We start from the raw sequence: 21,656 nt of genomic DNA, 5'->3' as shown, positions 1-21,656 counted from the left end.
AACCAATACTGTTGGGTAGTGTTATCTACCCCCCACAAAATTTAAGTCCCAGACGGGGCAACGAGGTTGATGATGTTGTAATATCCCCATTGGGTTTAAGAATTGTTCACGTCCTGTGTGGCTACACCCAGTTGCGAGGGCAGTTGAGCAATGTAATCTTTATTCTGGGTGGCCAGGTTTGCAGCAAAAATTCAGATTCTTCTACCACAGAAGCAGGGATGAATGAAAGAGGACAGCCGACTGTTTTTTGTTTTGTTTTGTTTTTTAATAAATTTATTTATTTATTTATTTATTTATTGGCTGTGTTGAATCTTCGTTGCTGCATGCAGGCTTTCTCTAGTTGCGGTGAGTGGGGTCTGCTCTTTATTGTGATGTGCGGCCTCCTCATTTTGGTGGCTTCTCTTGTGGAGCACGGGCTCTAGGTGCGCAGGCTTCAGTAGTTGCGGCACGTGGGCTTAGTTGCCCCATGGCATGTGGAATCTTCCTGGAGCAGGGATTGAACCCATGTCCCCCGCATTGGCAGGTGGATTCTTAACCACTGCACCACTTAGGAAGTCCCCAGCTGGCTGTTTTTAACCATCTTCCACCATCTGTTCCAAACTCTTAGTTCTTCCCTGTTTAAATCCTTCCACTCTACCTTTTGGAACTCACAGTATGTTATTGGCCGCATCTGTGTTCCCAACCTTTACTCTAAAACTTCATAGTTTTACCCTTTAACTTCATAGTCTAACTTAAATCTGGTTGTTTCCTAAGGAAATTGCTTTCCTCTTGGTTGTTTCAAATGGAGGGTGTTTTGCGGTCCAGACCCCCGTGTATCAAAGGGCCTTGCTTCTCATTAGTGTTTCTGGACAATTCAATTGTCTTTCCCTTGCCTCTCTAAAATCCCTTAGTCCCTTTGAGACAAGTCTTGTGAGATCAAACCATTCTCTACTCTGCCTTTTTGCAGTCATCTACAGATCTCTGCTATTTTTCCTCATTCAATGAATAGTATTTTAGCAGCTGCATAACTGTGTCTATCACCACCACTATTCTTGTCACTATTCTCAGTGATTTACCATCCTCAAATCAATTCTTCCATTCCCTGGCCTCTCAGTTCCTTGACCTTGGCCACCCACTTTCACAGTCTTAACCTACCTCATCATTACCAATATCTATACTGTCTCCCAAAATCTGTTTTAAGCATCTCATTGTCTGTATATCTCCACTTGTTTTTCTCTAGTTTACTTCCTCTAGAATCTTAACGCTGACAAGTCTTTAGACTTCAGTAGGACTTCTAGGCCATTGAAGCTACCACCTTTTCAAGTTCTGGGTAGTCTTATCCCATGGCTTTGAACATGATCTTTGTGCTGATATCATGACCTCTCCCTTTACTCCAGACTTGTATATCCAGTTTCTCCTTGAATTCTTCATTCAGATATCTAATAGACACCTTAAACTTAGCATACCCAAAACAGAAGTTTTATATCATCCCTTTCAACCTGTTCCTCCCTCCGTTTTCAGTAAATGGCAACTCCATTGCACCTGTTGAAACTTTAGAGTCATTTTTGACTCCTCTTTCTCTTAAACCGAATTCATCAACAAATTCTGTGGAATCTTCTTTCAAAATATATTCAGAATATGACTGTTTCATATTATTTGTACCGTTACTGCCTTTGTCATCAATCCACTTTCATTTCTCTTCTGGATCATTGAAATCCTAATTGCTTCCAGTTTTCCTCATTTTTGCTCTTTTATTTTTTCTCCTGGTCATCCATAGTGACACTTTTAAAAAATGTAAGTCAGATAATATCACTCCGCTACTTCTTCGTTCATTCAGGTGAAAAAAACTAAGCTTTTATTGTGGTTTTCCAGCCTCTACATGATCTGTGTCCCTCCCTCTTCTTCTCCAATTTCCTGCCATCCCCTTCACTCACTCTGTATTGGCCACACTGGCCTTCATGATCTGACTTAGCATTAATGCTTTAAAAGCATTACTAGCTACTGTATTTAAAAGAGTTTGAAGGGTAGACGTAGGATCAGGAAGATCAGTTCTGGAGCTACTGCAATAATTGAGGACGATGGTGGCTTTAGACTTATGATGGAGATACTGAGAAGTGGCCAGGTTTGGAGTCTGTTTTGGTAGTTTGGTGATCAGGATTTCCTGGGCTCATTTTTTCCTCTTAAGCCCCATGAACGGTAACCCACACTGGACCAGAGACAACATATAAATGATTTTTAGTAGCAAAGGCATAATTGCTCCTGTCTGCTCCCTATATAAAGTTGTAAAATAGATAGATTTTCCAATACTCTAGAAATTTTCTATTATTCCCCCTTCCACCCCACTTACCACTGACTAGTCAGGTCCTTGGTGACCAGTGCCTTTGGGCAGATAAAAACACCTCAATGCATCCCTTGGGCAGCTCTGCATTTCCCTGAATTGGCTGTGCTCTAATACTACTTTTCCCTTATTCCTCTATTCAGTCTCACATCAGAATGCACATATCCTTCATGCAGATGATCTCAGCTAAACAGGATGTACGGGGAAGAGCTTTCTGAGCAAGAGAGAATCTTCCCAATGTTAGGATGCCACCCTCCCCTTTCTCTGTCTCTGTTTCTGAGTAGTTGCAGATTACTTTCTCATGAAAAACATACTGCCTTTACTCTTTATATGGGATAATGATTTCTTTTGGTGAGGAATGATTCCTAATTATGGATTTCAGCAGTTTGAGGTATTTTGATGTAGGATACAACATGCCTTTGCTAAAGATCTTTAAAGTTTCTGATTGTATACTCAGATTATATATATATTTTTTTCTTGTCTATTATGTTGTTTCTAATTTCCAAAATCAACAATTTTCTGCCTTTATTCCTTTAAAATCCTTATAAACTGGGTTAATTTGAATTATTGTGAAAAAGCAGCATGTTTTTACCTTCCTCCCCCCCCCCCCACCCCAATTGAAGGAGGTCTGAGTTTTGAGAGAGGTGCTAAAACTCCTAAGACCAAAAGTGAGCCTTAGAAGACATATCTAGGAGAGATTGTTTTCTTGCTCTGGCTGTTATACACAGATTCATACTTTTGAAGTTGAACATAAGTCTCCTTAAGTGAGCTGGAGGAAACGGAAGGTTTCTGACCCTAGCTACATGTTGACTGGATAGAAAACTTCAAATTTTTTTTTCTGCGATCTTAACAATTTTCTCCCCATTCTCACAAATTTACGAGTATAATAAGTGAAAAAGGTGCTTTGAGATACAGCTGTATTTGGCACTTTGCTAATCTAAAAGTCTTCCGGATTTGGGAGAATGAGAAATTATCTAAGGTAGGCTCACTGAATTCTCATCTATAACTCAGCACCTCCTTTGATGTAGTTAGTGGTAATTTTCTACTTGGTGAAGAGGATCTTTTTCCTTTAATTACACTTTCATTTATTTTTTTCTCTAGGTTAGTGATATTACTCAAAAAGAATCCCACAACTATAAATTGCATTCAGACAATTTAGCATTTTCTTGATTTGTATCTTTTGATAGCATGGTTATTTGAGAGAGTATTACTCTTCTTTTTCTAAATTTGTTTGCCAATTACATTGTAATTTTTTGTAACTTTTATAAGGGATTTATTACCTCTTTCTTAAACAACTTTCTTATTTTTCACTTTGTCACCATGGCAACCACGACTGTTGGGCTGTATATCTACCTCCAACAGAATGTAAATCTCAGATTGGATCACTAAGTTGATGATGTCATAGTATTCCCATGTGGATTCCATAATTAAAGCCCATAAAAATGTATCTTAGCCTTTGATCAGACCTTTGGAATTCATTTTAATGTATATCCATCCAATAGGACCAACATTGATCTGCCATTGAAGGGTTTCCAGTTTAAAAAATCTTTTGATTAGGCCTCATGTCAGCCCTTTAAAATTATTTACCTGGCCAGGTTTAGTGGTGTTCTGCACTTGTAGGACTGTTTTAGGCAGGTTGAAGAGGACCTCCAGAGTCCAACCCAAGGCCTCCAATCACTCACTGGCAGAATTAGCACACTAACTAGTTTTCTTCCTCTTTCTGTGTATTTGTTACCAGAAAGATTGAAGGTGTTTCAGTGTCCTTGGGTGCTTAAGATGTTTTGTTTGCTTTCAATTTTTTAAGTGTATGTGTGTTTATTTTTAATGCGGAGTCTATATTCCCCCCTTTTATTTTTACAGTGAGTACAATCAAGTGGCATTTTGAAATTTTGCTGGAAAGTGGAGACATGAGACTGAAGATATCTCTTTTGAAAGAACCAAAGCATATCCTTTTAATACTTACAGACCTTATTGTGATCACCTTATTATAATATTAATAAAAGTTTTCTTCTATTTTTGTAGTCTAGCTAGAGAATGGATTTTTTTTTCATTCCTTTAATGGTAGTTTCACTAAATTGTTTCTGAAATACTTAAGTCATCTGTTGCAAGTAATTCTCCAAAGCAACCTATTCGCTCTAAATCTTACTTTCAAATTTTTGTTGACATTTTTCTTACTCTGCTTAAGTACTGCCATACTTAAGTACATAAAAAAGTTTTTCTTTAGCCTAATAAGAGCTTAAAGAGAAGTTTTTTTAGAAAAATCAAATCATTTCTCTGTTAGTATGATCTAGTTTGTTTTCATTGAGTTCTGCTCTGTTTCTTCATACTCATGATAAAGTGGAGGGTACCCTGGGGAAATCTGAGCAGACCTTTATTATTTCATGTGGGAAGGTGGCAATTATAAATATTTTCTCAAACGCATGACCCTACATTTTGTCAGCCAGAACTCTCAATTATGTGTCAGGAAGATATGATAGGCCCCTTTGCCTTCACTCTTAGTTATTTAGACCAGTGCTTCTAAAAGTATCATCTGCAGACTTTATTGTAGGTCTGTGAAGGGATACGTCCAGAAATTGAAAGTAAGAGGGAATAAATTTTTATAGCAATTTGATAGTCACCACATCCAAATATAAGATCATTTTTCTAGTAATTCATTTTTATTTTGTCTTACAAAATGGCAACAGATTTGAATTAATAGGATCCTTTCAGAGGATCCTCCTCTGAAAGAGAGAAAAGCACCGTTTTAGACATTTGATCAAACTTTTTAAATTTATATTGTCTGCTTTTTTTAACCTTTTGAATGAAGATATAATTCCTTTTATTTCTCCTTGAATCATTTTTATTCTCTGTTCAAAGTGTGCCCTCAGGAGTTCATGCTGCTTACAATCTTACAGCTTTTGACTGTATCTGTTGTCTGCTTTTACCTTTTCAAGCTGAAGAATAATGGTCTTTTTAGACTTTCTTATTCTGGCAGCCCTCTCATTTCTCCCAGAATTTTAGTTGACTTATTAGTTTGAAGATACGTCATGTATGTCTGATGTGTACTTACATCAATTTTTATGAGGATAAGCTTAATGTTTTTTGTTTGGGGACATGTGTGTATGTGTATTTTCTTTCTTTCTAGATTTTGCCTGACACTCTTCCTTTTTAAAGGTTTTACCTAACATTGTTTAAGCTATAGCAATTATACTGGAAGAATTTTTTTCAGTAATGGTCTAGTGATATCCAGGTCCTTTGGTTTAGATTCTACTTTGAATTTTGAGTATTCCAATGCCACTTTATTACCAATTTGTGTAGACTCTTAAGATGTTTCTATAGCTTCTTTTTTTACCTTTTTGGTTATTTGCTTAATCTATCATATTTTGAAGTATTAAAGAATCTTAGAACATCCCAGAATAATTATGGCAGATAGTCTCTTTTTCCTTAGAGTTTATTGATTGCTTGGATGAACCAATGGAAAGCACTGGTGAGAAGAGAGGGAAGTAAAATGATTGCACAATAACAACAAAAGAGCACACAATCCAGCCAGGATGATGTGGTCATATAGAAATCCACATATAAGCAGAAGAAAGCGTCTCTCATAAATGACAAACTGAAGCGCCTCCTCTAGATACACAACTCTGCTAGGGTAAGCAGCCTATTCTGGTGATGGGAGTGAGGGCTACTTGAGCACCTCAGTTTATAGAAAGCCACTTGATAAATCAAATACCAAAAAAATAGGTTAAGGTAAAAATTTTAGGGTTCATATTTTATCCATATCACTTTGTAGGTACAGTAAATTGTAACTGAATTACTTCCTGGATTTAATGTCAGGAAGTTTGGTAGGATTTTAGTTTCAGCTGTTAAGCTGTAGGTTTTTTCCTAGGTAAATTATTATAATGTGTCATTTAAGCAGGTATTTTTACTTGTCTTCTTTTAACATTTTATTTTTGAAAACTTATCAAAATAATACATGCTTATTCTAATAACTTGAATGATACAGACATATGTAAATAAAGAAAAGCATAGTTCCCTTTTCTCCCCACTTATCCCTCAACAGGTTAGAGGAGATCCTTTCATTCCTGTTGATCTGTTACAGGTCTTTTTGTGTATCTTTTGGTCTTGTTTATGGAATACTTTGTAACACAATTTAAAATTTTACATGTAGTCAAATCTTTCTTTTTTTCTCTTTTGGCACCTGGGTTTCTTATCTTGTTTTCCATTCTTCTTACAACTGTTTTGATAGATGCTTATTTTCCTTTGCTTATATGGAAAAAATATGAAAGTCATAAAATGAAAAGCAGGTTTAGAAGCTTGAAACATTTGACCCTATTTTATACTCTTCTTATAAGTTGCATCTGCAAAATATTGTATTTATTAAGATTGAAGACTTGTGTGTGTTTTATGTCTCCTTAACATGGTGACACATCAAGAATTAGTAAGCTGTGTGGGCTGGACTACTGCTGAAGAACTGTATTCATGTAGTGATGATCACCAGATAGTGAAGTGGAACTTGTTAACTAGTGAAACGAGTCAAATAGTAAAGCTGCCTGATGATATTTACCCAATAGATCTTCACTGGTTTCCGAAAAGTTTGGGCATAAAGAAACAAACTCAAGCAGAAAGCTTTGTTCTCACAAGTTCTGATGGTAAGTTTTTAATAAATATTATATGCTTATCTTTGTATTTAAAGGACATAATATTTTAGTATGACTTAGTTTTGAGTTGTTTATCCATTCCCTGTGTAGTCCGTTGGTCTGTGTACAGGCTATAAAACTATTGTCATAGAAGAAAGTGATTTAAACTGGCATGTACTGGGATTGAATCTGAACCTTTGGCTTTACTTCTTCCGGGCTTGCAGGTATTGTTATGCTTTTATCAATTTTGGTTTCTAATTTCATCAAACTTAACTGTATAATATAGCCACGCTGAAAATAGATGGGTACAATACACACTCATTTAGTAAGCTATCTGTTAAATATAGTCTTTATTTTTTAGTATTTGTTAATTTCTATTTATAGAGCTGGAGATTAGTTTAACCCTAGTTTTATTATTGGTGAGTAAAAAGCATGATTTTTCTACTTTTTGAGGAAATGTTTTTTATTTTCTTCGAAATAACTTGAACTGTTTTCATCTGTATTGTACTTTACTTACTATATCAGTTGAGTACATTCATCAAAAGTAAGAACAGACACTTACTTGGCTAACTTATGCACAGATGGAGTTTTCTGGCTTACCTAGCTCCAGGGGTAGATCTCTAAGCACAGCTGCACCAGGCCCCTACCCTTGCCATCTCCTGGATGGACTTGCCCTAGAAGGTGAGCACGATGGCAGCCAGCAGCCCAAGGCTTACCCTACAAGAAAAGAAAAGTCAGCAGAGAGAGTGCTTCTTCCTCAATATCTCTTGCAGTCAACTTGCAGAGAGAGTCTTGGACAATCTGGGTCATGTGCCCATCACTGAGTGAATCATTTTAATCAAGGTACTGGACACTGATTGACTGAGTATGGCAGGCCTTAGGCCACTGTGCGAAGGGAAAGAGAAGAGGACTTTTGTAGCCAGAATAGGGAAGGGATGTAATGGCAAACAATCACATCAGATTCCAGTTCTTTTACACGTAATTTTTAAAATTATTTTTCTGAATCTTGACTAAATGAGATATTGTGTGAAAGTATTTGGTACAGTGCCTAGTGCTTACAAAATTGACCCTAAACAAGCTAGAATTTAGTTTACCTCTGATGATAAAATGAAGAGTTGACTTTAAAAAAAACTTTTAATTTTGATATAATTTTACATTTATAGAAAGGTTGCAAGAATTATACAAATAGCTCCTGCATATCCTTTATCCATATTCAATAATTGTTAAAATTTTGTCTCATGTACTTTATCATCGCTGCTCTTTTCTCTGTCTCTGTCTCTGTCTGTCTGTCTCTCTCTCTCTCACACACACACACACCTTTTTCTGAAACATTTGAGAGACATGCCACTTTAACCATAAATACTTCAACTCATTTCCTAAGAATAAGGATTTTCTGTTACTTAACCACAATACATTGATCAAAATCAGGAAATTTAACATTGATGTAATACTGTTATCTAATCTACAGTTTGCATTCAAATTTTAAAAATTGTCCTAATGATATCTTTTATAGAAATTTGGTTTTTTCTGGTACAGAATAACACATTGTTTTTATCATATGTCTCTAACCTCCTTTTATCTGGAGTAACCCCTCAGTCTTTCTTTTATGATCTCTACTGTTCTGAAGAATACAGGCCTGTTATTTTTATAGAACGTCCTTCAATTCATGTTTATCTGATGTTTCTTCATGATTAAATTCAATTATACATTTTTAGCCGCAATACTTAGGGCATTAGATTGGAAGATTCATGATGCTGGTTTGACCCATTATTGGTGACGTTAACTTTGATACTTTCAAAGATTGTGTTCACTAAATTAATCTACTGTAAAGTTAATGTTTTTCCCTTTTAATAAATAATTTCTGAAAGGACACTTTCAGACTATATAAAAAATTCTCTTCGTCCTCAGATTTCCTTCCACTATCTTAGCATCTATTGATGACTCTTGGCTGAATCATTTATTACTGAGATGGTTGCCAAATGGTGATTTTTTTAAACTCTGTAATTTCTTTTATATTGATTAGTTGATACTCTACTGCAAGGAAGAGCCTTCTATCTCCCACCCATTTATTTATTTGTTCACTTAGATTAGACTCATAGATTCTTATTTTATTTCTTGAGCATCCTATTACTATCATTTAAAAATTTTGATGTTAAAATTGTCCCAGATTTGGCAGTGGGAACTCCATGAAGCCAGCTCAAATGAATTTTTTTTTTGTCGGGGGCTACGTTTCATCATCGTTTTTTGAGCATTTCCTTGCTGACACAAGATGTTCCAGGCTCATTTCGTACTTTCCCAGTCCCAGCTTCCAAATCAGCTGTTTCTCCAAGGAGACTTGTTTTTGGAGGGGGGCGGTGCTTAATGGTATTTAAAAGCCAAGATGAGAGTGCCAGGTGTGCTCATTTCAATGGGATATGTTTGTTTCAAGGTCCTTTCACAGGACAGAGCTAAGAAATATGAATATAAATGTATATTAAAAACACACATATCTACAGCTATCCCTCCCTCCCTTTCAGTGATAAAAACCATGAGTTCATCCTGATGCTGCCTGTTCTAATTCAGCACCACAGGGTTAATTCTAGTTTTCTCTCCCCATACTTGGAAACAGTGAGGAAGCTTGGCTCCCATTATTCTCAATATATTTGCTCACTTGCTCAATTCTATAATACACAGTAGGTTGTTTCAGAATTGCTAATCCATACTATTGCAAAAAAAAAAATAGAGTTTAGTATTTATTTACTGTTGTTTTTATCTTTACATTGAGGATACAGGGTCAGAGTCTTGTGTTCAAAGTTACTTGCATTTCCCCTCCTGCTTAAGTGTTGTTATTATTCATTTAAAATACAGTTAAGTGTATTTATTTCTATTTGTTTTCCATGTAAGTTCTCCCTTCCCCATCCTTGTTGATTTGATTATTTTTTGAATATGTAAAACATTACATGGTTGATTCCACAAAGTCAAAACTATGTAAAAAAATATACTCAGAGCAATGTCACTACCCCTACCCACCCAATCCCATACACCCTGTTTCTATTTATTCCCTCTAGGCAACCAATTCCTTTGGTTCTGGTTTATCCTTTCAGTGTTTTGGCAAAAAGAAACAGATACATGTGTATTTTCTCATTTCACCTTTTTTTTTCTTACACAGAAGGTGGCATACCATATATTTTCTTTTCATTTTCCTTTTAAAGTCACTAGTATATGAGGATTGACTTTTATCTGATGAATATGAACAGTGAATATAGTTAAGTCTTGATAATTTGTTACCTGAGTGTTTCCCTGATTTATTAAGATTACTTAGGTACACTTAACTGAAGAATAGTTGTTTGGGTCTCTATTTCACATTGGCTTTAGGTGAAACACTTTCTGATAGGGAAAAAAAGTCTAAAGTAAAACAAATATAAAGATTAATTTGCAAGATTAAATATGGGAGAAAATATTATGACTTGAGAAACTATTTTACTTTCATTTTTAGGTTTACTAAACAAACAAACAAACAAGGTAACATAACATGCCATAACTGGATGTGGGAAAAAGAGAGAACCAAAGCAGAGTAATTAAGTATTTTCTCTTAGGCTGGGATGAGGAATATCTGGGATCTTGTGAAAGCAAAGGCAAAGGATGATAGTTCAAAGAAAAGAAGTAGAAGAATAAGACAGGAAACAGAATCCAGAAGTGAAAAAGAAATGTTCAAAAAAAGAAGAAAGTGGATGCCATTGGAAGGTGGTCAGTCAAGGGGTTTCCTGCCAGATAAACACCTGAGGTCATTTTATGTATCAATGCTATGTTCTCTGTTAATCAAATACTATAAAAAAGTATTATTGTCATTTAAGAAATATATAATATCTACCCTCAACAAATTTTTAAGTGTACAGTGCAATATTTAATAATTTTATATAATTTTTGTGTAAGCACAGTGATGTACACTGGGTAAGTCTCTAGGACTTTTTCATTTTGTATAATGTTAACCCAATACTTAAAAAATTATTTTTCAAAATTTAGTCCATTTGCTTAAGAGGTTCCCTCTTCTGGTTGGCAGCAGCTTTCTTCTCTTGATTTTTCTCCCCCAAAGCTGGCAAAAAAGGTTACAGTTTTTGAGTTTGTTCACTCTTCCAGTGTTCCCTTTGTCACACTCACTCGAACTTCTCTGTTAGTGGTAACATTCACAAAAAGATCCATGAGATTTGGGGGCAGGTCCTCAAATATCAATACATAAGGCAGACTTATGCCAAGTATTTTGTCTCACCAATAATTCTCTCTTCAATGTTATTACCTCTTTTTGAATGTTTCATGCAGCTGTATCCTACTTTTTAGAGGAGATATTTCTTTGGCAATGTGTTAAAAGATTTACATTTAAAAAAGAATTACTTAAAATGCATTGGGGAGCTTCTATGTAAAGGAATTCTGGTATAAAATCTTTTGAAAAGCCAATAAACACTCCTTAAATTATATTTAGTGAAAGTTGAATTTTTATGCATTGTATTAGATATCTTAAAGTAATCCTCACATTCTCATATTAGTCAACATGTACATTTAAAATCTCACTTTAAAAAGAATTTGTGTGTTCATTTCTTTTTATCAGAAGTTAGTGGTTATCGATCTCTTTGGCTTTTTGCAACCATCTGCCAAAAACATTTCTGCTATTAAGCAGTCTGCAAAAGTGCTCATATGACCTTTTCCCTAGCACCCTATTCTAAGCCTTCTCATGTTTCCATGGACATTTCTTAAGGCATTTCTAACTTTAAGAAATGTGTTTCATATAATTTTAATCTACTTCATTTTTTTCTTTTATAACATTTTCCTCGTTTTAGTTTATCTTTTATTTAATAATAAGAGATAAATTTTATACCTTAAGATTTAAATATTCATGTTTTTTACCCAAGTCATCCATTGTTTAATCAATACATTGTATCAAAATCAATAAGTGAATTGTATTGATTGCATTCTCTTCCCAACCCCACCCCTAGCAAATAATTGGAAATAAATTATTTGCTCTCTGGTTTTGGTCTGTCATATTTAAAAGGTTATAGAAAAGCTGGAGAGAAGAAGAACCAAAATAGTTAAAAGGATAATTATGTTTTTAAATTTTTGTGTTATCTTTAGTTTTATATTTATGCTTTACTCTGGGGTTGCTCTTCGAGCAATGTGTAACAACCAGACAAACTACAAAAGCAAAAGATTTATTAAGTGCCAAATCTATGCAAGGAGTTGGCTTTAGTTGTCCCAGTATATGTCTTCTGTGAGGTCATGAGAAGCAAGAATCATTTCAGCACTTGTCAGAAAGTCAGTATTAGATATTTTAGGATGAGAAATACCACTGATCAAAATACATACAATTTCTAAAATACAAAAATATGTTGAAAAGAAATTTTTGGACCCTTCATTTGTGGTTCAGGACTTGTTTGGTTAATCTCTTTGGTGATAGATTCATTCATTACATGCAGCAATTTAGTATATGGATATTTTGTGCTAGGCAGTGTGCTAACATTTATGAAACAGATTTGGATAAAGTAAATAATGGCCACTCACTATATGTCATCTTTTATTTTCCTCTTTTGAGATTTCCCCCCTTGTATTTTCTCTGTAAAGCAATGCATTAAAAAAAGTGTATCCAAATTAATTTTAAGTTAGTCTCATAAAGAGCCTGTAATAGCACAGTTGAATTCATGTTATATTGAAAAATGACCCAGAGGTAAATATAAAATTGAAAGGAAGATATGAGGAAAAGTAGATGGCATTAGTGGGTAGTTAGATGAAGGAAAGGGGTAGTTTATTGATGAGGGCCTAGAAAATGAATGATGGGAAAAGAAGGCTCTCAAATTGAATGACAAAGAGAAGAATGTCAAAGCAGTCCTTTTTTTTTTTTTACAGTTGCTAAGTATGGTTACTGAGTTGGTTAAATTTAACAAATGCTGCTTATGTAAAAGCACTATTGCAAATAAAACTATGACTAAGACATGGCCTTCTGAAAAGAACCATAGCCCAATAAAAAATGCTACAACAGAGCTACAAATAGTGTGCAATGTGTGTAAAAAGGGGGAATGACTTTGTTAATAGGAATGGGTTGGTGGTCAGTGAAATAGCCACAGGGTGCTAGGTGTAAAATATTTTAAAGCCGTCTGTATTAGAGTTGTCCAGAGAAATGTTTTAAAGCCATCTAAAGCACCTGACTTAAATATGTTTTTCATGGATTGTTAATATTAGTCCAGAATCTTGAAAAGCCTTAAGTTAAAAATGAATTCGAATAAAATAAATCCTCTGAGGCAAAATTTGATTAGGCAAGCCACATTATTCCTTTACTACAAAAAATATATGCCTTTTTTTTGATTTGGGGAAAAGTTTCTAACTTTACTGTACAGTTGTCCCTCATTATCCGAGGGGGATTGGTTCCAGGACCCCTGTAGATACTAAAATCCACAGATGCTCAAGTCCCTCTTATAAAATGGTATAGTATTTGCACATAACCTATACACATCTTCTCATATGCTTTAAATCATCTCTAGACTACTTATAATACCTAATACAGTATAAACATTGTGTAAATAGTTGTAAATATAATGTAGATGCTATGTTAATAGTTGCTGGTGCAAGGTAAATTCAAGTTCTGCTTTTGGAGCTTTCTGGTTTTTTGTTTTTATTTTTGTTTTTTTATCAGTTGGTTGAATCCAAGGATGCAGAACCCTTGGATGTGGAGGGCCAACTGTGCTTAATTATTTTATTACAAACTGTATATTACTAAACTTCGTGATCATTCAGAACGACACTGATATTTTCTTGGCTTCTTGTAGCACTGATTCTTTGTACAGTTGATTTGATCCCTTGACGTCTCTTCTATAGTTTGCTTAGGTCCTCTAAAGTTGTAAGCCTTTTGCTGTTTGCCTATATATGTGTGAACTTTTTGAGGACAGCAACCGAGTAACCTGCTTCTTTTTGTCTACCTGGTGCCTGCACAGTGTAAAATCAAATAAGGCAAAATTTTTAAAATTGGGGATTATAAGTTATTAAATTAGTTAAACAAGGAGGCCTTTAGACTTGAGATGACTGATGATGTACACCTCAGCAAACCAGAACCCAAGCCTGTAAATGAATGTTTCAGGGTCATGAAATTGAAGCCTAAGGATAACCAGTCACAAGCAGCCAACTAGGCTTTACACTGTAGTCAATCAATAATATCCTTACTTTACTCTTGCCCTTTCTCTATAAAAGTCTCTCCCTGAGCTCCTGTCAGTGGAGCGTTCCTCATCCCTTCAGGTTTGGCACTACTGGATGGAATTGGTTTCTGCACAAATAAACTCAGGTTTAAAATTTTTCATTTATTTATTTTTGCCAGCGCGACTTGCAGAATCTTAGTTCCCCAACCCAGGGATTGAACCTGGGCCCCCTGCAGTAGAAGCTCAGTACCCTAACGACTGGACAACCAGGGAATTCCACAAAACTCAATATTTTTTAATATGCCTCAGTTTATCTTTTAATATCATTTAACTATCTTGGTTCCTTTCCTCTACACCTTTTCTAACTTTTCTGTAGCCTGTTTTTTTTTTTTTTAAAAAAAAGCAAGACTGCAAAATTCTGCTTAAATAGGAGGCTTTCTTGACATTCCTCTTGGTCCTCTTTGACCTTATCCCAGCAGAATTTTATTGTCCCTCTGAACTATCATAGTATCATATATATATTTCTGTTACACCACTTGTTTCAAGGTTTTATGATTTTGTTTTTGTGCCTGTTTTCCAATAGATTTGTGTGTTCCTTGAGAGTACGAATAAGTATCTTATTAGCCCTTGTATCTCTGATGCCTAGCACTATGCTAACTAGTCTAGCAGTAGGTACTCAACAGATGGTTGTGACTGGATAAGTTAATTTAATAAAATAGATTTCTAACGTGTAATCTCTTTTAGGCAAATTTCATCTGATTTCTAAGTTAGGAAGAGTGGAAAAAAGTGTAGAAGCTCACTGTGGAGCAGTACTTGCTGGACGATGGAATTATGAAGGAACAGCATTAGTTACAGGTAGGTCATCTGCAAAAATGACATTTAAAATGAAATTTTTAAAGAAAAATTTCCAAAGGAACAGAATTTTTTCATTTAGCAATAGTGTCTTTCATTGTCTAATAGCAAATAATTGGCACAGTATAGATCTAGACTGCTATATAATGTTATAATTCAGGGTGTCGTATTAGTTTTCTTATATGGCTTATGGAGAATGTTCTGTCAAGATGGTTTTGGAATAGTCAAGGGTGAGGTAAATAAAACTTTTAATTCTTTAAAATTCTAAAATTCAAAATATTCTCGTTTAACTTTACCCCCCTTCCATCTCTCTTCCACCTCCTGCCCTACTGCACGGGTTCTCATCTTCACCCAGTGTATTAGTTATCTATTGTTGCATAACAAATTATCCCAAAAGTTAGTGACTTAAGATAGTAAACATGTATTATTTCACAGTTTCTGTGAGACAGGGGACAGTTTAGCTGGGTGGTTCTATCTCAGAATCAAGAAGTTGGATGGGGCTGCAGTTATATGAAGCCCCACTGGGGCTGGAGGATGTGCTTCCAGGTTGGCTCATTCCCATGGCTGTTGGCAAGAGGTCTTACTTCCTCTATGACTGTTGCAGGAAACCTTACTTAGTTCCTTAAAACAGGGGCCTCTCCCTGGGGCTGCTTGAGTGTTCTAACGACATGACAGCTGGAGCTTCTCCCTGAGTGAGTGATCCAAGAGGTAGCAAGATGGAAGACACAATATATTTTATGACCCACCCTTGGAAGTCATACTCCTCATTTCCACCATATTCTTTTAGAAGCTAGTCACTAAGTATAGCCCAAACTGAAGGAGAGAGAAATTAAGCTTCACTTCTTAAAAGAGGGAATAACAGAGAATTTGTGGGTATGTTTTAAAATCATCACACCTATCCCCTGAGCCTTCTGTAGTACTTTTATCAGAGTTGTCTCTTCTCTTGCTTGGTTTTTCAACTTCTCCCTTTCCAGTGTTTATTTCTTTCCTCCTCTCCCACCCCCAGCATACAAATCTGTTCAGATGTCATTCATCTTGAAAATTGAAAAAAAAAAAAAAGAAATAAAAATCCCTCCTTTAACAAATAACTCTCTAGCTACAATTTCCTCTTTCTTTCTTTCCCTTTCAGGCAAACTGTTCGAAAGAGTGGTTTATTACTTCACTCCATTCAGTCCCCAACTCACTGGAATTTGGCTGTAACTCTTCTTATTACACTGAAAACACTTTTCTTAGAATTCTAGGATGGGGATCTCAGTGAAAATGAAAGCATTATTTGAATAATATACATCTTCTATGATTAAAGGAAAAAATTATTTTGTCATTGAGGTTAGGCTACTTTGATAAAATTGTTTCAAAGTAATTTCAGTTAAATTTTATAGTTGTGAAGCAGTGACATCTAATTAGAGTATCTGAATTTTAAATGTGCATTAGTGTAGATACTGCTGATTTTTATATGTAAATTTAATGTTTACATTTATTTCCTATAGATAAAAAATCAATTATTATTTTCTCTTTATAGTTGGAGAAGATGGACAAATAAAAATCTGGTCAAAGACTGGAATGCTAAGATCAACTTTAGCTCAGCAAGGTATGTAGTATAATCAATTAAAATGGCTTTACATTTTCCTATAAAAAGTCTAATATGGTTAATTTAATACAGTTCCTCAGACAGATCTTGGTCAGGTTCAAAACCTGAAATCTCTTATTTCTGTTTACACTTTTTCCTCTTATTTTCACATCACCTTATGGGCCATGGTAACTATACTGTTTGAGCCAAGAAATGTAAGAAACACTCAAGGGCTTTTTCTTTGTTAGTGACTCTATGTAAATGGAGTTATAGGCTAATGATTCTTTTTAAAATAATCCTGAAGCATTATGAGCATGTACTATCTACAATAGGATTGGGTGTTTAGTTAAGTAAATAATAATAATAGGAAACATTTAGTGTATCTCCTTACTTAAAAAGTTCTAATTACTTCATAATTAGATAATAATTAGATAATAATAGCATCCTTTTATGTTGTACATTAGATTTCTGTACTAATGGAGGGGAACAAACACTCTTATGATCCAAAACTTGGTAAACTACAACTATGTAGAGCAGCAGCTTGGTTTTCCATGTCTGGGAAGAAGTGCCCATAAAGTCAATCCAGTGGTCATACCTGTTGGGATTTAGATTACATATGATTTTCCATGTAGCAGGTTTATTTTCCTAATTAGGTTTACTTAGGAACAGTAAAGCAGTTTTAATGTTGTCCTGAGCACACATCAGCTCGTCTTCAGACAGGTTGCCAATAAGCTTGCAGACCATCCTTCAGAATTATATGATAAAGTCATATTGTGAAGCATCTCTAACAACTGACTTCCAAAAATCTCCAGATTTCACTTTTTAAATCATATTTACTCTTAGGATTTGTTAAAATAGTTACATTTCTTTAGCTACATATTAACTAAATGTTAGCAAAGGTAACTGTAAGTAATAGGTAGTGTTATCTCCTGAGGTTAAATCTTTGATATAGATGATATCCATATAGAATATTTATCAGTGAGTAGGAAATTTAGAGTTCATAGAAACATTGATGAGTAAATTTGTTAGAAAAAAATATCAATTTATTTTCCTTTAGTAATAAAGTGTACCTTTAGGAAATAAGTTGTATTTTAATCTTCTAGTAGGCATGGGCATTTACTTTTGGCTTTATAATTTTTGTTAGAGCTAATTATTTGGCATTTTTACCTTATGATGTCTGACTTATGAGCAATTACAGAATTCTTTTAGAGATCATCACCACCTTCTTAGAACTGGGGCTGCAGTTCTTTTCAGCTGTTGCTGCTACTGAGACATATGCTTTTTTCCTTTCTTTTCTCTTTAACTAAATATGTTGTCTGTAGAAGACAGATCTTCAGAGAAATTTTGAAAGCTTATCTCGTTACCCATTACAATAATCTGAATTCTTGCCTAAGATCCTTCACCACCGTCCCCGTAAGGCTCCTTCTCTTTCTTTAAATTCTTCCCAATCATCTCCTTCCCTTTTATTACCCCTTGGATCCACCATTTTGGACTTTACAAAGTCTAAAGTTGAAACTTAGAATAAGTCGTTTAACATAAACATTGTTAATCAGAGAGGGTAGTGCTATTGGTTCAGTACTATAGTTTACCTGTTTAATCGGCCTGGGAACCAGATTGCTGCTTACTTTACTCTCACAGAGAAAATGCATTTAGAATTCCCAAACTTGCAGCAGCAGTTTGGAAACCTAATATATTCATAAGTTAAGGACTTTTTATACATCAGAAGTCACAATCAGATGGCCTGTAGGTTGAATCTGGCCCACTAGCATGGTGCAGGCCCAATGTAAAAATTAGGATGTTTTACATACATATTTGGATTTCTGGTGTCTTGAATAATTGGAAGAACTGGCAACATTGTCTTCTTTCCAGGATAAATACAATCAGCTGGAGTTCAGTAGTGGCTACTCCATTTTTAGTTGGATTTTAAGCTTCTCTTATTTTTCTTACGCTCTAATGCTTCACTCATTTATGTTACATTGTAGAACACAACATAAATCTCTCAAGGGATTTGAGTTTGCAGCTCATTTTCAATAATAGTGATCATAAAATTTTGATTGTTAGTATGTGCCTTACAGGGAGCACTTAACATCTTTCTATTTTATTTTTAAGTATTAATTTTTAATAGGTATTACATTCACATGGTTCAGAATTTAAAGCATAAAAAAGGGTATAAAGTTACCTATTAAATACTACCCTTGCAATCAATGTGATACATCATATTAACAAATTGAAGGATAAAAACCATATGATAATCTCAATAGATGCAGAAAAAGCTTTTGACAAAATTCAACATCCATTTATGATAAAAACTCTCCAGAAAATGGGCATAGAAGGAAATTACCTCAACATAATAAAACCCATACATGACACACCAACAGCCAACATCATTCTAAATGGTGAAAAACTGTAAGCATTCCCTTTAAGAACAGGAACAAGACAAAGGTGCCCACTCTCACCACTATTACTCAACATAGTTTTGGAAGTGTTAGCCACAGCAATCAGAGAAGAAAATGAAATAAGAGCAATCCAAATTGGAAAAGAAGTAAAATTGTCACTCTTTGCAGATGACATGATATTATACATAGAAAACCCTAAAGATTCTACCAGAAAACTACTAGCACTAATTGATGAATTTAGTAAAGTAGCAGGATACAAAATTAATGCACAGAAATCTCTTGCATTCCTATACACTAACAATGAAAGAGCAGAAAGAGAAATTAAGGAAACACTCCCATTTACCATTGCAACAAAAAGAATAAAATACCTAAGAATAAATCTGCCTAAGGAGGCAAAAGACCTGTATGCAGAAAACTATAAGACACAGATGAAAGAAATCAAAGACAATACAAACAGAGGGAGGGACATACCATATTCTTGGATTGGAAGAATCAACATTGTGAAAATAACTGTCCTACCCAAAGCTATTTACAGATTCAAAGCAATCCCTATCAAATTACCAATGGCATTTTTCACAGAACTAGAACAAGAAATTTTACGATTTGTATGGAAACATAAAAGACCCCGTGTAGCCAAAGCAATCTTGAGAAGGAAAGACAGAGCTGGTGGAATCAGGCTCCCTGACTTCAAACTATACTACAAGGCTACAGTGATCAAGACAGTATGGTACTGGCACAAAAACAGAAATATAGATCAATGGAACAGAATAGAGGGCCCAGAGATCAACCCACACACATATGGGCACCTTATCTTTGACAAAGGAGGCACGAATATACAATGGAAAAAAAGACAGCCTCTTCAATAAGTGGTGCTGGGAAAATTGGACAGCTACATGTCAGAGAATGAAATTAGAACACTTCTAACACCATACACAAAAATAAATTCAAAATGGATTAAAGACCTAAATGTAAGGCCAGACACTATAAAGCTCTTAGAGGAACACATAGGCAGAACACTCTATGACATAAATCAAAGCAAGATCCTTTTTGACCCACCTCCTAGAATAATGGAAATAAAATCAAGAATAAACAAATGGGACCTCATGAAACTTAAAAGCTTTTGCACAGCAAAAGAAACCATAAACAAGACAAGAAGACAACCTCAGAATGGGAGAAAATATTTGCCAATGAAGCAACTGACAAAGGATTAATCTCCAAAATATATAAGCATCTCATGCAGCTTAATACCAAAAAAGCAAATAACCCAATCCAAAAATGGGTGGAAGACCTAAACAGACATTTCTCCAAAGAAGACATGCAGCTGGCTAACAAACACATGAAAAGATGCTCAACATCACTAATCATTAGAGAAATGCAAGTCAAAGCCACAATGAGGTATCACCTCACACCGGTTAGAATGGCCATCATCAAAAAATCTAGAAGCAATAAATGCTGGAGAGGGTGCAGAGAAAAGGGAACCCTCCTGCACTGTTGGTGGGAATATAAATTGGTACAGCCACTATGGAAAACAGTATGGAGGTTCCTTAAAAAACTAAAAATAGAACTACCATATGACCCAGAAATCCCACTCTTGGGCATATACCCAGAGAAAACCATAATCCAAAAAGAAACATGTACCACAATTGTTCATTGCAGCACTGTTTACATAGCCAGGACATGGAAGCAACCTATATGTCCATCAACAGATGAATGGATAAAGAAAAAGTGGCATGTGGAATATTACTCAGCCATATAAAGGAATGAAATTGAGTTATTTGTAGTGAGGTGGATGGACCTAGAGTCTGTCATACAGAGTGAAGTAAGTCAGAAAGAGAAAAACAAATACCGTATGCTAACTCATATATATGGAATCTTAAAAAATGGTACTGATGAACCAGTGAGAGGGCAGGAATAAAGATGCAGATGTAGAGAATGGACTTGAGGACACAGGGTGGGGGGCGGAGGGGAAGCTGAGACGAAGTGAGAGAGTAGACATACATACACTACCAAGTGTAAAATGGATAGCTAGTGGGAAGCTGCTGCATAACACAGGGAGATCAACTCAGTGATGGGTGATGACTTAGAGGGCTGGGATAGGGAGAGTGGGAGGGAGCCGTGGGAGGGAGGGGATATGGGGATATATGTATAAATAGAGTTGATTCACTTTGTTGTACAGCAAAAACTGACACAGCAGTGTAAAGCAATTATATTCTAATAAAAAGAGCTTAAAAAAAATACTACCCTTGTCTCTCATATTAGCTTATCTTCCAGCCACCCAGCAAACATTCCCAGAAGCAACTAGTGTTACCATTTTCTTGTGTAGCAAATTTGTTTTTATGTGTTTTTTTTTCCTTTTGTAAACAAGTGGTTGCATATTGTATCTGCTACAGTATGCTCCTTGCTTTTTTCCCCTTGAATCATGAACTGTCTTTGAGATAGTTTCATATCAGTGAATTAAAATCTTCTTCAAGTTGTTTTCCAAAGTGAATATACCATTTTACATTCCCACTAGAAATATATGAAGGTTCCAATTTCTCCAAATCCTCAACATTTGTTACTGTCTTTTTTTTTTTATTACAATCATCCTGGTGACTGTAAAGTGGTATCTCATTGTAGTTTTGATTTGCATTTCCCTGATGACTAATGATGTTGAGCCTCTTTTCATGTGCTTTTTGGCCATTTGTAGGTCTTTTTTGGAGAAATATCTATTAAAATCCTTTGCACATTTTAAAATTGGGTTGTCTTTTTATTGTTGAG

The 21,656-nt window shown here is 35.1% G+C and overlaps 1 protein-coding gene across 4 annotated transcripts in view; it reads left to right on the top strand.

The window, feature by feature from the left end:
- IFT80 (intraflagellar transport 80) overlaps nt 1–21,656 on the top strand; it is a 111,949-nt gene that overhangs the window by 10,034 nt on the left and 80,259 nt on the right. For 2 of the 4 annotated variants that reach the window (XM_057737841.1, XM_057737842.1), the window contains exons 2-5: nt 4,178–4,263; nt 6,726–6,945; nt 14,829–14,939; nt 16,456–16,524. In XM_057737841.1, the coding sequence (XP_057593824.1) occupies nt 4,178–4,263; nt 6,726–6,945; nt 14,829–14,939; nt 16,456–16,524 (486 nt within the window). The remainder of the gene's footprint in view (nt 1–4,177; nt 4,264–6,725; nt 6,946–14,828; nt 14,940–16,455; nt 16,525–21,656) is intronic. The other 2 variants (XM_057737843.1, XM_057737844.1) reach the window with 1 other exon arrangement.

This window comes from Hippopotamus amphibius, chromosome 6, assembly GCF_030028045.1.
Source record: "Hippopotamus amphibius kiboko isolate mHipAmp2 chromosome 6, mHipAmp2.hap2, whole genome shotgun sequence".
In the NCBI taxonomy this organism is placed as follows: Eukaryota; Metazoa; Chordata; class Mammalia; order Artiodactyla; family Hippopotamidae; genus Hippopotamus; species Hippopotamus amphibius.
This window is presented reverse-complemented; position numbering and strand designations above follow the sequence as displayed.